This window comes from Micropterus dolomieu, linkage group LG07, assembly GCF_021292245.1.
Source record: "Micropterus dolomieu isolate WLL.071019.BEF.003 ecotype Adirondacks linkage group LG07, ASM2129224v1, whole genome shotgun sequence".
Taxonomy (NCBI): Eukaryota; Metazoa; Chordata; class Actinopteri; order Centrarchiformes; family Centrarchidae; genus Micropterus; species Micropterus dolomieu.
The window spans coordinates 17,695,547-17,709,556 of NC_060156.1; the positions used below are offsets into that span (position 1 = coordinate 17,695,547).

The 14,010-nt window shown below is 41.4% G+C and overlaps 1 protein-coding gene across 4 annotated transcripts in view; it reads left to right on the plus strand.

Moving 5' to 3' along the window:
- Positions 1–508: 508 nt before the first annotated feature.
- inpp4aa (inositol polyphosphate-4-phosphatase type I Aa) overlaps positions 509–14,010 on the plus strand; it is a 17,754-nt gene continuing 4,252 nt past the window's right edge. The window contains exons 1-20 of one of the 4 annotated variants that reach the window (XM_046054923.1): positions 535–618; positions 1,546–1,731; positions 4,283–4,540; positions 4,630–4,674; positions 6,257–6,375; positions 6,468–6,584; positions 6,743–6,822; positions 6,937–7,054; positions 7,558–7,648; positions 7,759–7,906; positions 8,311–8,441; positions 9,002–9,106; positions 9,219–9,327; positions 9,433–9,450; positions 9,624–9,810; positions 10,399–10,680; positions 10,770–10,917; positions 11,367–11,399; positions 12,279–12,451; positions 12,600–12,723. In XM_046054923.1, the coding sequence (XP_045910879.1) occupies positions 4,441–4,540; positions 4,630–4,674; positions 6,257–6,375; positions 6,468–6,584; positions 6,743–6,822; positions 6,937–7,054; positions 7,558–7,648; positions 7,759–7,906; positions 8,311–8,441; positions 9,002–9,106; positions 9,219–9,327; positions 9,433–9,450; positions 9,624–9,810; positions 10,399–10,680; positions 10,770–10,917; positions 11,367–11,399; positions 12,279–12,451; positions 12,600–12,723 (2,128 nt within the window). In that variant the 5' untranslated portion in view covers positions 535–618; positions 1,546–1,731; positions 4,283–4,440. Of the gene's footprint in view, positions 619–1,545; positions 1,732–4,021; positions 4,114–4,282; positions 4,541–4,629; positions 4,675–6,256; positions 6,376–6,467; positions 6,585–6,742; positions 6,823–6,936; positions 7,055–7,557; positions 7,649–7,758; positions 7,907–8,310; positions 8,442–9,001; positions 9,107–9,218; positions 9,328–9,432; positions 9,451–9,623; positions 9,811–10,398; positions 10,681–10,769; positions 10,918–11,366; positions 11,400–12,278; positions 12,452–12,599; positions 12,724–14,010 lie in introns of those variants that run through there. The other 3 variants (XM_046054924.1, XM_046054922.1, XM_046054926.1) reach the window with 3 other exon arrangements.

The window sequence follows — 14,010 nt, forward strand, 5'->3', positions numbered from 1 at the left end:
TTCACTGAGCACCTCAAAATTATGATTTAGTATGTCATAATTCTGACTCATGGAAAAAACAAAAAGTGTTGGTGTGGGCAGGGGACTGAATCTCCCGTTTTATTTTTACAAAGCCCCTCCCAAGCGTTATTAAGACTTCCTTTGGACCACCCCCTCGACTTAGAAAAAAATTGCAATGCTCTTCAAAAACACTCCAAATAATGTATTTATGACAAACATCAAATTGAAATACAGATCCTTTCTATTTTGGAATAAAGAGCTGCTAAAACCAATATTATTGTATCTTTTTATCCCTTTTCTGGCGGAACTATGTTTCCATAGTATTTAATTGACAGAGATGTTATTTTGATGTATAGCCTATTCTTGCTTTCTCCATCCGCATACAGTCTTCCACCCACCTACAACAACAGCATGTGAGGCTATTTCTGGTGGTCCAGTCGGTAGCTGCAGACCAGGCCGGCAGCGCCTCCCAGTGGAGAGAGGACATGCATCCAGCGGAGGTAATACGCCTCGATGTGTCAGAGGGAGTCTGGGCGAGTCTTGACTGCAGCTACATCGTCGAGTGTGCAACCAGGATGCGCATCAATATGAAAAGAAACCATCGCATTTCTCTAAACGGTACGAGATATTTATATTAACTCTTATTTCTCATTTGACATGTTATAATCTCTCAGTTTGATCACAGTGATAGATGCGGTCGTACAGAAGGAACACCACCTCGCAACAGGATCAGAATAAGACATGTTTTACAGCCGTAGCAAGACCTCAGACGTCCATTTATCTGTTTTGTTTCTATACACGGCCTGGTTTTTAATGAACGAAGTGTAGCTACACCCTGCAGCACCATGCAGCAGCCTCGTTGAATGAGCATCAGCAGATATCATGACGCAATATTTGTTATTGTCCTAGTGTCAGCCATGGATCCACACTTAAGTATGATGGCAATATTATTGGCCAATGCTGCCATAAATAGATTCTGATTGGGCATCTCTGGCCTCTGTGTGTTTATTTCCACATAACCAGGCGGGTAAACAGACAGAATGATACCCTGTTTCACGCAGGTTTATAGGAGCAGAGGAGAATGTTGATGTAGGATTATGGAGAATTATATTACATAGGCCTATTTGTGTTTTTTCATACATATTACATCTTAAAACGGATGTGTTGTTTATGGTGCCAAGCCAGTGCAGGCCTCCCAGATTCTCCTAACAGAGTGTAAAGGATTAGATTGTATCTGTTGAATCGCAGTTTTCATAACAGAGAGGGAACTAAATTACACTGAGTTCTTCTGTGGCTAACCTCTAACTGTCCCTCTGTTTCGGTCTTTGTGTTCTTGATGAGGATTATAGAGAAATAAACCGAACAACAGTCCGATTTCTCCTGATATGTAAAGATCCATCTATAGTATAGTGTTTATTCATCATCATCATCAAATGCTTGTTTCTCATGCTCAGTTTACTGCTGTCTGGGTAGAGTTTAGTGTTTAGATAAATGTTCCCCTCTTGGGAATAAACTCGTTTGCATATTCTCCCCCTCTTTGATCAGAAAACAATTTACGGATCAGCCTCTGTGGATGGAGTCAGCCGTCCATGTGTGATGTGTTACATCAAGTTGACGATTGTAGATCAGACTCAGGGGACGGCAAACTGGACAGCTCGGCTCTGGACCGAAACAGGATCAATAGATTGAAACTGAGAGGAGCATCGGGGTTACAGGGGAAAACAGGAAAAGGTATTTGGTTGGAGCGCAAAAAGGAGAAGGACAGGGTTGATGACAGAGCAGAAGAAGGGGGGCATGAGGCATTTTGGAGAGATTTAAAGGGATGAGGAGGAGGTGAGCTAAGGAGGAGGACATCTGAGAGGCACTGCAGTGCAGCCGGTGCTGACAGCATCTGCAGGGGGCCAGCTGTGTGCCGCCAGCCTGACTAACTGGGTCATTTTTGTCTCCAGACCGCCCCAGAGGACTGTCTACCTCGAGGACCACCTGATTCCTCTCTGTCCTCGCTACTACACACTACTTTACTTGCTCCCTCGCTCGGTCCATATTGTTATGATCGATCGATGGCTTGTGTTGTCTGACCAACAGTCAAAAATCCAAAGATATTTAGTTTATAATGATATAAAACAAAGACAAACAACAACAACTGGAACCAGCGAACGTTTGCCATTTCAGTTTGATCACTTGAACAGTTATAAAAATGATTTTATTCTCGCTTCTCCCTTATACCTGATGACTGTTAGACAGATGTAATGATGATGAAGATGCGTGGCTTCCTGTGGTTTTGCATTAGATCCGCTATGGGTTTCCTAGAGAGCTTCCCACAGTGCCCCAGGCAGTGGAGATTACAGCATGTTAAAAGACAGCTCCCACTGACAATGAGTCCCACACAATCTAATGAGGCAGAGCATCCACGCTGTAATTGTCATTTGTTTAAGTCTCACATACAGGCGCCAAAAGACAGATTAAACTGGCAAAGAGTGTCACACTCTGGATTTATTTGTCTTTTTTATTTCATTTTGTGTGAGTGACTATGCAAATGACTTTGCGCGTGACGTCAAAACAGATTCACATGTAAAAATAGATCTCCATGGCAGAAGTCCCACACATGAATGCACAGTGGCACACATACCGTCTTTCTCCTTTTGTCAGTTTGGTGCCAAATAAACAGCCACGGTAGACAAACACTCACTGTACCAGCTATCCCCTCACTCTACCAGGTCTGTCAATATTTGTGCTGAGAAGGGAGAAAAATGTATTCCAGCTGATCACTCTGAGCAAAGGCAAGTTGATGGACACACACAAGTACTAAAGAGGAAATGTTAACTGAGTCTGACATGTCACAGGAAATGTAAACACTTACCTCTCAGGGCCATTTGAAGCAGCTTTCAGCTCAGGTTAGTCATCAAACCACTTGCTGTGCATCCTTTTTGTTTCCCCTTAACCTTTCACATTTTTTTTCATGCACCATTTTTCTGTTTTCCATTTCTTCTTCTGTGTCTCACTGTCCAGTGGTTCATGTTTGTGCTTAGCTGTGCCTTGCAGGAGGAACCAATACACTGACAGCGTGCTTGCTGATTCTCACTCTTACATCAGTGTCTCAACTTCGTGTCTCCTCCGCTGTGTGCCACACTTAGCACAGCCTTAGTTTCCTGTTCTCTCATGGTTGCATCTAATTTTGGAAGATGCAGAGTTTAACACGAGCAGCACTTCACGCTGTGGCTTTTGCATTATTTTGAGCCTTGTCTTCACAAAATGAGTAACGGACATAACAAATGAGAATTTCAGTTTCACTGTGAGTTACACCACAAGTACTTACTGAATGTGGTGAAATGATCACATTTGAGATGATATGTAAGTGTTTGTGGTTAAAGTGATTATCAAGTTGCAATAAAAAGGCATCAGTCTAGATCAAGAAAAAATGTTAGATGTTAGATATGGAGAGGTATTAAGCAAGTCAGTTTGTGTTTTGCTTAGAGCAGTGTATGTTGTTAACAACATGTCAGATTACAATCAAGTTCTGCATTTATTAGGGCTGAACAATTAATCAAAATATCGAAATTGCAATTTTGCAGTATCCGAATTGCAGGAACTGAATTTTTTTTTGATAAAGGGAAAGTGTGTCACAACTTACCAATATAAACAAAGCATTATGGCCCTACAGGGAGGCCCCAGGCGACAAATTGTATTCTCCAGACGTAAGGGAACGTACATGTTTGGCACAGCCCCCAGCGAAAATTAAATTCATTCCCACTAACATTACAATCGCTGTATCTGTCAAAATAATTGCAATGTGATTTTTTTTGCATACCACTCATCCCTAGTATTTATATTCCTAGATAGAGGATATTTGTTGGTGCTTTTGGTGGCATTTACCTCATTATCATTCTGTGTGTGCCTTTGTGTTCGATATAAGTCTGTCTGAAAGAAGAAATAAAACACACCAGGACAGCACAGATAGCATCAGGAGATAGAAGGTGAAGATTCAGTCTGCTGCAGCTGTGTGAAAAGTCACACTTCTCTTCCACTGCCAGTATTAGCACATTCTCAAAGAGAAAGAGAGAAGTCGAGCACTGACAGAAAACGTCTCAAACTCAGTCCAACTGTAATGTGATGGTGAGCATGTGTGCAACCTTTATATGGCTAATGAAAAATTAGTGTGTTAGATGTTTCTGAGCTCAGCTACCATCTTGATGAAAGGATGACATCAAAGAGAAGGTGTCCAGTCTGTCTCAGTTATTTCTAGGGGGACAGGAGATGATCAACTTTCTGTATTTCCTTTCAGGTTTATCATTGACAAACGTGTGAACACTCAGATCAACCTACACGCATTTCAAAGAACTTGACGTGACAGACGTGACTGATTCTGAGTCTGCTCGGCATCGTTCTGCTCCTCAGCCCTTCAATTGTAAAATCCATCATCAGCCCCGACGTGAACCCACCATGTCCGGGAAGGAGCGCAGCCCCCGCCATCGGCCATGGTCGGTCTACCGGGCCAACACGTTTGATCTCTCAGCTGAGATGATGGGGCTGGCTCTCTCAGGTAACTAAGTAACTGCTACCATGGTAACCTGTTTGCTTCATTGATGATGGAAAGGGCTTTAAAAAATACCTCTTTCTCTCATCCTGCAGGCAACAGTCAGGACCCAGACGAGCCTGTGCTGGAGTTCAGCGTTGGTAAGTTCAGGTGCACACTGTATATGGGTCAGACTGTGTTTGTCCCTTTTTGCTGGTATAAATAGTAATGGTCAAAATATTTAACTTAGAAAGGTCCATTCTTACTGCTACTACACCGTTTATTGACAGAGCTTTTATTTACAGCAATAGAACTAATGCGTCCAAGATAGTTGATCATTAACAAATCTTATGACCAAAACAAACAATGAATTGATCCGAGTAACTAAACTACATTTACCTGACGCTTTTATCCAAAGCGACTTACAATTGCTATACATGTCAGAGGTCCACGCCTCTGGAGCAAGGAGGGGCTAAATGTCTTGCTCCAGGACACAATGGTGTATGGATCACAGTGGGGGATTGAACCCAGGTCTCTCACACCAAAGGCAGGCATCTTATCCATTGCGACATTACCACCCCGTAACTAGCAGGCAAGTACTGTCTGTGTATTCAAAGCCTGATATAGCCTAAAAAAATAAAAACTATTGAAAACACATTAATGAGCCAGCTTCCTTCATTGTGAAGAACATGGGTACTATCGTTCATTTATGTTGATTTTCCACATACACCTTCAACAGTAAAAGCTGTTAATCCACAGCTAAAAATAATGCCTAAAATTAGTAATGATTGCTGAAAACGACAGTGCCCAGATGTTTTAGATAATTTCAATGAACTGTAAAAAAGAAAAATGAAGCTATATATTTGTGGACAATTTGAAATATTTATGTATTTAGTAGGTACAAATGGGCTGTATGCCACAGACAAACAAGGGATAAGTATTGAAGGATTTACTCATGTATTTTGGTATTTTCCTGGGAATTGCTGACAATCCGAAAATCTAAAAGAGTCCCAGCTGTATCCTTTAAAGCTTCAGTTCCCCTCAGTTTTTTAGAATTTTTTAGTTTACTGTTTTGGTTTTACGGCCCACAACTTTGCTGTTATAGTTCACCGTTGTCTGTCTTTTTCAGACCCAGCAGAATATTTTCAGTGAAAAACTTTGATAAACCCACTTTATGCTACATGCCCAGCACCAAAACAGACAAAGTTAATGAGTAGCTGGTGATCAGCGTGGACCAATTAGCAACTACAGCAATTTTTCCCACAAGAGCTAGGGAGACTTAAAGGGAGAGTGAATATTGGACTGTCACCAGGAGACCAGAAACACAACTCCAAATGAATGATAATATTGCTCCATGTTTGTAAATTCGCAAACTTTTTGCAATCATGTTCACCATATTAATTTTACACGGTGATAATATGTCAATTATGTTTTTACAGCTTGTTCAGCTGCCCACAGTTGGCCAAAATAATTATTTGATGCTGCTTTAAAGGATGAGGGACGATGTGTTTTGTTAGTGATTGGCTCAAGAGGCAACTATTTCTCATTCATCATTTGTTAGAAAGACTTGTTTCATATTTATCCCCTGTTCAACCTGAAAGCATTAGTGTAAACAACCGATGCTCACCAAGTACTAACTCAAAAATACTGTATTACATCCCTCCCATGGCCAAGGATTAGTGACCATCCCATTATTAAATCCCACAGTTTGTAATCCCTTCCTGTGTTTATATGCTGTTGCAGCCTGCAGTGAGCTGGTTACTCCCTCTCTGGACCGTAAGCCAACCAGCTTCGTCGCTGTCAGCTGCACCACTCCGCCGCAGGCCTTCTGGACCAAGCATGCTCAAACTGAAATCATAGAGGTACGCAGCTGCCTGCTTGCCCTTGCTCTACTGTCTGCCTTTTGTTGCAGACTTCAAAACAATTTCACTTCTCCCTCTGTCTCTGTTTTCAGGGCACCAGTAACCCTATCTTCCTGAGCAGTGTAGCGTTCTTTCAGGACTCTCTGATCACTCAGCAGACTCAGGTCAAGCTTTCTGTCTACGATGTAAAGGACCGCTCCCAGGGCACGGTAAGCCCCAACCCAAGAATCATTTCTTTTAAAACCACTTGACTCCACTGTCTTCAGATTTTTTGTTAGGGAGTGACTAAAGTTGACAAACCATTCATAGTCCACACTTACCTGCACAAAATCCTCTAAATCCTTTGGGTGGGTGTGGTTTTTGACAGATGTACATGCTTGGTTCGTCCATGTTTTCTGTGAAAGAGCTCCTGCAGGACAAACACCATAGACTGCACCTGACTCTCAGGTACGAGGCAGACACAAAGCATTTTTTCCTCTGCCAGTCACAAAATAATTGCAACTGCATGCTGGATTTGGGGGTTCAGATGTGTTTAATTTACTTAATGTCACTGTGGGTCAGGTCAGCGGAGAACGAGCGCGTGGGGAACATTACCGTCATTGCCTGGCAGATAGAGGAGAAGCGCGAGCAGAGAGCTCCTGTTGCAAGATTACAGAGAGGAGACACTGTAAATGGAAGGGTGAGTGATCGGGAGTGCCTTTACTAATTATAATCCAGCAACCCTAACTAGCTATTGTACATAATGAGTACTTTTGGAACTTCCAGTACGTTATAATGCCAGTACGTAACAGAGTATTTGTACACTGTGGTATTGCTACTTTTACTTAAGTAAAAGATCAGAGTATGTCTTCCACCACTCTTAATGTTATCACCTTGGGGTTTTGAAAACTGTTTCACTGTTTTCTGACTTTATTTTAGCCGAACAATGAATGGCTTAATCAAGAAAATAATGGGCTGAAAAATTGATAGTGAGTAGTGAGTAGTGTAACAGTTGTAGACCTAGAAAACACATTTAACCTTATATTGTTTTGCCTGACTATGTATCTCTGACAAAATGTTATCTGTCTATTGCAATCTTATGTTTTTTAATAGATCAATGAAAGAGAAAGTTAAAAACATGAAGGTCAGATAGATTCCATTAGGTAAACATTACTGTGATTTTTTCGTGTATGTTTGTGTCAGATGGTTCTCGCTGTTGATGAAAGCCTGACTGAATCCATGGGCATTAAATCCAAGTCTTCATCTCTGTGTAAAGACCCCCTGCTAAAGGCTGGTGAGTGTGTCTCTATGAACTAAATATCAGCTGCCTGTATAACTGAGTGAGAGTTTAGTAAATAGGTGACTAGCCGAGCCATGGTGATAGTATGTTTGGGTCTGCTTCAGTGTTTGGGGGCGTAATGTCGCGAACGTACCGGTTCCCCACCACGGACGGCAACCACCTCCGGATCCTGGAGCAGATGGCGGAGAGTGCACTCTCCCTTCATATTCCTCGACAGTTTGTCAAACTGCTGTTGGAGGAAGATGCCGTTAGGTAACGTCTGGAAAACGTCTGTCTCAGATATTTTCATTTTAAATGTTTTCAGCAACCTGAAGATAAATGACTATCCAGTGTCTAACAAGAAGAAAAAGAAATGAAAGTAATTTTTCATGTCTCCATTGGAGATATTAAACTAAAATTTGTATGTGCTTCTAGGGATACAACATGCACTGTATACTCTTTATGTATTGAGACGATTATATATTATAGGCAGACATTATCATAACAACTCCCACTGTTGCTATTCTTACTAATGGTTGCTGGTAATGTGGGTAATTTGAGGAGTTGGACTTGCTCTGCTGTACCTTCATTGAACAAGATGCACTAACTGCAAGCTGTGAGCTCACCAGCGCATCAGCTGGATGTCTTGATCATAAATGCGTTTGTGTGATGTGAAGGGTGTGTGAGCTGGAAGAACTGGGTGAGCTGTCTCCGTGTTGGGAAAACCTCAGGAGGCAGATCATCACTCACTATCAGACCATCATCCTCACCTACCAGGAGACCATAAGTGACCTGCATGAATATAAAGGTTAGAACCACTAACTATTCATAACATATCAACCACAAACTATGTACAGCATTGGACGTTATTAGTCACAAGGAGTACCACACAGCCTGTGAAGACAGTTCTTTGAGTCTTGGGGGGCTTCATCAAGTCCAAGAAAATCACCAGGGTATCTCAGCTTGGCCTCAGATTCTACAAAGCAAACTTCACAAACTGGGGGCTGGAAGCAGCATATAAACACAGGAAGACATAAAAAAAATATGTGGGTATGTGTAGGATCCAGTGTTTTTAGAGTTTGACCCCTATTAGGCACTAAACTTGGGTTTCTCGGCCTCTGCTGCATCATTTTTAAAGTATATGTCTCTCGCAATTTCAGCAATGTTAGTGTGCAATGTTTCTAATGAAAGTGCAACATTAAATCGTTGAGTGCCCCTTTAAGTAAAACATTTTTTTAAATTGTCGGATGATAACCAGTGCAACATTTTATATATTTATATTTCCATGTATAATATCACTTTAGGACTTCTATACCCTAATGTGTACAGATACAGAGAACTTCTTTCTTCCTTTCTGCTCCCTCCAAGGTCCTTCCTTTAAGTCTAGTACCTTGAAAGCTGAGAGGAAGTTGGAGTTTATTCCTACTAACCTGCACATCCAGAGGATGAGAGTACAGGGAGAGTCTGGCTATGGTAGGTATTTGTGCGCATACTGTATGTTTGCATGTGCCGCATGCATGTCCGAGGTTTTGAAAATATGGGTTATTTAGTATCTTCCTCCTCTTTGTTACATTCCTCCAATCAGACTGGACATACGATGTTGTGACTATTGGTGCTCCGGCAGCACATCATCAAGGCTTTAAAGGTTGCGGCCTCAGAAAGCTGCTGCACAAGCTTGATGAAGCCAGGAAACAGTGAGTAGAGCGAAGCAGAAAATACAGGTTTCATGGTTGCATTTCATTTTACTAGTGATTAATTCATAATTTGTTTTGATTTTTTTTTTTGCCTAACTCAATCAGCACTTATGAGGAGGAAAGGTGAGATTACATGTCGGGTATTATAGGTTCCTTGTGTGTTTGTGTGTGTGTGTGTGTGTGTGTGTGTGTGTGTGTGTGTGTGTTTTTGTTACTGCTGTGTTTAACCATACTTGTTCCACAATTTATTGTCTCTTTTATGTCTCTGTCTCTCACACATAAATGCACACTCAAAGCTCTGCTGGCTCTGGCTCTAAAGGAATGGCATACCAGCCTCAGGATGTCGTGAAAGCGAAGGAGCTGATTGGTCAAATTAACACTCTGAAGACACAAGTGTGTTACTACACTGAACGTCTGTCTCGAGCCGCCAAGGAGCGCTCAGCCAATGCTCTGGAGAGAACCCTGGCCATCCTAACAGAGAAGGTATGGACCCACTGGATAGAAATAATCAGTTCTTGCAAGCTAAAAACATCTTTAAATTCAATTTTGGCAGGCGTGTGCAGTAAAAAAAGGGACATTAGGATACTATACAACAGATATAACAAGATGTTCTGACCGACTTACCGACAGCATCGTCAGAAATCCACTGAGTCACAGAAACAGATCAATAAGATCAATAATCTAATTTCATTTAAATTGCTTGTTGGTCCCATTGATAAATGTTTTAATCACATTAGTTGCTGACATCTTTGTTGAGCAGTGAAATATATAGTTACACTACACATTAATTTTTATCTAAATGTATCATAATATAGACAACACAACATGGCCAGTTGTTTTATCCTAAAAAAACCTTTTTGCCTATCTAACAAATGGGGAAAAGGAAAAAAATGAATTAATAAAACACCCACTGCTAACTAAAAATAAACTTTACAAGCCATTTGTAATGTCAAGGTTTATGAACTTGGAAGAGCATTGCTTTGCTCCAAGTCACTGTTAATCGAAAGCCGACATTAAAACCAAATTTTTATGACCATCACCATCCCCTCTCTCTGTCCTCACCTTCTGCAGACTCGTCAGTTGGTGACCGTGTGTGACTCCAAGCTGCTGTCCTCTGCCATCCTATCCCTGGCAGCCGCTCGCCCAGAGTTCACTCAGCAAGGGACCCCGTCCCCGTCAATCTCCTCCCTCTCGCCCTCCTCTCATTCCCCCTCACGCTCCCCCTCCCGCCACCCGACCTCCCCATCTCGTGCTGCCACCTCACCTTCTCGCCATGCAGCTCCTCCGGAGGTCAGCGAGGGCAGTAAAAACAAGCGCGCCTCCATGCAGGCAGACTTGCAAGAGGAAGAGTGGGTAAGAGAGGAGCCCATGTGCTTTTTGATGTCTGTGTTGATGGGTTTTTTTGTGGTAACTCCATTTGGAGTGTGTGTTTTTGTGTGCAGGGGAAGGTTTGGCTAAATGTTGATAAGAGCCTGGATTGTGTGATCCAGAGGGTGGACAGGCTGCTGCAGCGAGACAAACTCCAGAGCGACAGTAGCTCTGAGGATGTCTTCCTGCTCGCCACAGAGGAGCCGGGTAACACCAAGAAAGGTATACACGCAAACAGAATGTTCTTCTTTTTTTTTTGCTGTTTGTTGCATCAATGTGGCACAATCATACAAAGATCAGAGGGTTAATATGAATGTGCCACTCTCATGAGGTGCCATAGTAACTAAGAAGCTTTCTGGCTACTTCCTGAGCATAAAGACAAGGATTTACTACCACCACCTTCATCATCATCATCATCACTGCAACCATCACGTCATTCTCTGTTATCATCACCATCCTCGTATCTACCACAAATTTATCAACCATCATCATTATTCTGTCACCAGATTCCTGCATGCCTTTCACATCCTGTTGACCACATCTGTAGGTTCATCCTCATAATCATGTTAACTGCTCCAGTGTTGCTGGATGTTTAACATCTTAACTATGATGTTGAGTGCAAGTGGAATTCTGTCATTATCTTAACAGCCTTTTCTTTCTCTCACTCATAGATACCAGCCCAGTGGTAGAAAAGACGTCCCCAGGTGAGAGCAATGTTCCCTTAACACATTGGTTCTCAAACGTTTTCTGTCATGCCCTCTTCAGAAGCCAAAAAAAGTTCATGTTTTGTTTATGTCACGACATAAATCATATTCATGCAACTTTAGGTCCGCTCAACATCCACGACCCCCCTAAAGTGGCTATAAGCCCCTCCCAGAGGGTCAGGCCCGCACCCCAGTTTGAGAACCACTGCCTTAACAAATCATTCCATATGTCCTGGAAGTTGTTTACAATATAGACACACTTTTGAGTATAGGGCCAACTGTATTATGTGAGAATTCAAGATTGTGAATTAAAGAATTGAATTTATTTACCAAAATGAAGAAACAAGGCTCACCAAATCCACTGAGTTTCTCGACCTTGGGGTCGGAACTCCATGTGGGGATGCTTGATATGCAGTCAGGAGAAAATTTATAGGACTAATATATTGATATTTGTTTCTTATATTTCTAAAAAAACACACACAAAATTTTGTTGAAATAGAGCATCATTTCTATTTGATCCACCTGGCAGTCCCTCCATTCTCTTGAAAAGAGAATACAAAGGTCAATGTGACAGCTACCTAACTGATGAAAATCAGTTCACGGGACTGAAAAGGTTGAGAGACTCTGCTCTGACCAGTAAAGTAAACATGACATACTGTACATACATTAACAATATGAAGACATTAAATATAATGTGATCAACTAATCAATACTTATATACAGATGTACAGAAGTATTTTTATGTACTGGATCTGCATGTACCCTGTGTATGTGTGTGTGTGTGTGTGTGTGTGTGTGTGTGTGTGTGTGTGTGTGTGTGTGTGTGTGTGTGTGTGTGTGTGAGAACATGGGTTTGACCCGTCTCTGCCGTGTCCGCAGGTGAGTGGAGCGAGGCGCTGTACCCTCTCCTCACCACACTGACGGATTGTGTGTCCCTGATGAGCGACAAAGCAAAGAAGGCCATGGTGTTTCTGCTGATGCAAGATAGCGCCCCCACCATCGCCATGAGCCTCACCCTTCAGTACCGCCGCGATGTCGTCTTCTGCCAGACGGTCCGTCAACTTCTACCTCCCCCTTCTGATTATTCTGTCTTTCACGCATTTGTGGTTTTGGAGAAATACTTGTTTACACAATGTGCATAATATACATTAAAAACATGACCATTCACCTGTGTACTGACATGAGTTGTGCTGCTTACAGCTGACAGCGCTGATCTGCGGCTTCATTATCAAACTGAGGAACTGTCTCTGTGACTCAGGCTTCCTCAGGCAGCTACACACCATCGGCTTACTGGTGCAGTACGAGGGCCTGCTCAGCACCTACGGTAACCTGTGTGTGAGGATGTGTAGGAGTGTTTGTGTCTGCATACTTGTTTAGAAATTTATCATCACACAGTTAATAGAAAGCCCTAAGAGACACACATTCACTAAGCCTGTAAAATCTTACAGAAAGTGTTTGAAAGTGTGCTAGATAATCATGCTAATTGGCTTATAGTGGCTTTGATTTATCCTAAAATCTGTCCTAAAGGTTTAATCATAAAACCTGAAAATATAGGAGTTTAAATAAGTTTTTGTGCAAAATTTTAATCATGACACTATGCTGTGACAATTTAAAGGCATCAAGTTGCTGTTCCATATATAAAAATGCATCAAAACTGAATCAGAGTAAATATTAAATTGTGCTGTCTAAATCTGATTTCAATTGCAATATCCGTTTAGAAGTTAGGGCAGTTTATTGGAAATAGACCATACTTGCCAAAAGATTTGGTAACCAATGATAAGAAAACAAATTACAAACATTTAGGGGCAAATAGAAATATTTTATTTACCAAATTTGTTAAACATTTATCTGTAGATTGCTGCTATCTGCATTAAAACCTTCCTCAGCCAGTGGCTTAACTTTTCACCACCTGAAATCTGTTTAAGTAGTTTTTGAGATAATAATAATAATAATAATAATGATAATAATAATCTTTATTTGTAGAGCACTTTTCAAAAACAAGTTACAAAGTGCTTTAACAAGTGTAAAGACAATAATACCCTAGAGACAATAATACAAAAACAATACAAGATAAAAGCATGAAAACACTGAAAAGACTAAAATTTAAAGACTAAAGTTTAATATAAATATAAAATTAGTAAAATAGAATAAAATAAAAGGGATAAAATAAAGTCAAATAAGATCGGGAAAGGCTCTCCTATAAAAGTATGTTTTAAGAAGGGAGTTCACTGACTCAGCCGACTTGATTTCCTCGGGCAGGCTGTTCCAGAGCCTCGGGGCCCTGACAGCAAACGCTCTGTCCCCTTTAGTTTTCAGTCGAGACTCTGGAACAGACAACAGACCTCTGCCCGAGGATCTCAAGGTGCGTGCTGGTGTGTATGGGACTAAAAGTTCAGAAATATAACAAGGCGAGAGGCCATGAAGAGCTTTAAAAGTGATCAATAGAATTTTAAAGTCAATTCTAAAACATACTGGGAGCCAGTGTAATGAAGCTAAAATAGGAGTAATGTGGTCATATTTCTTTGTTCTGGTTAAAAGCCTGGCAGCTGAGTTCTGGACAGTCTGGAGTCGATCAGTAGATAAACAAGTGAAAAGGCTGTTGCAATAATCC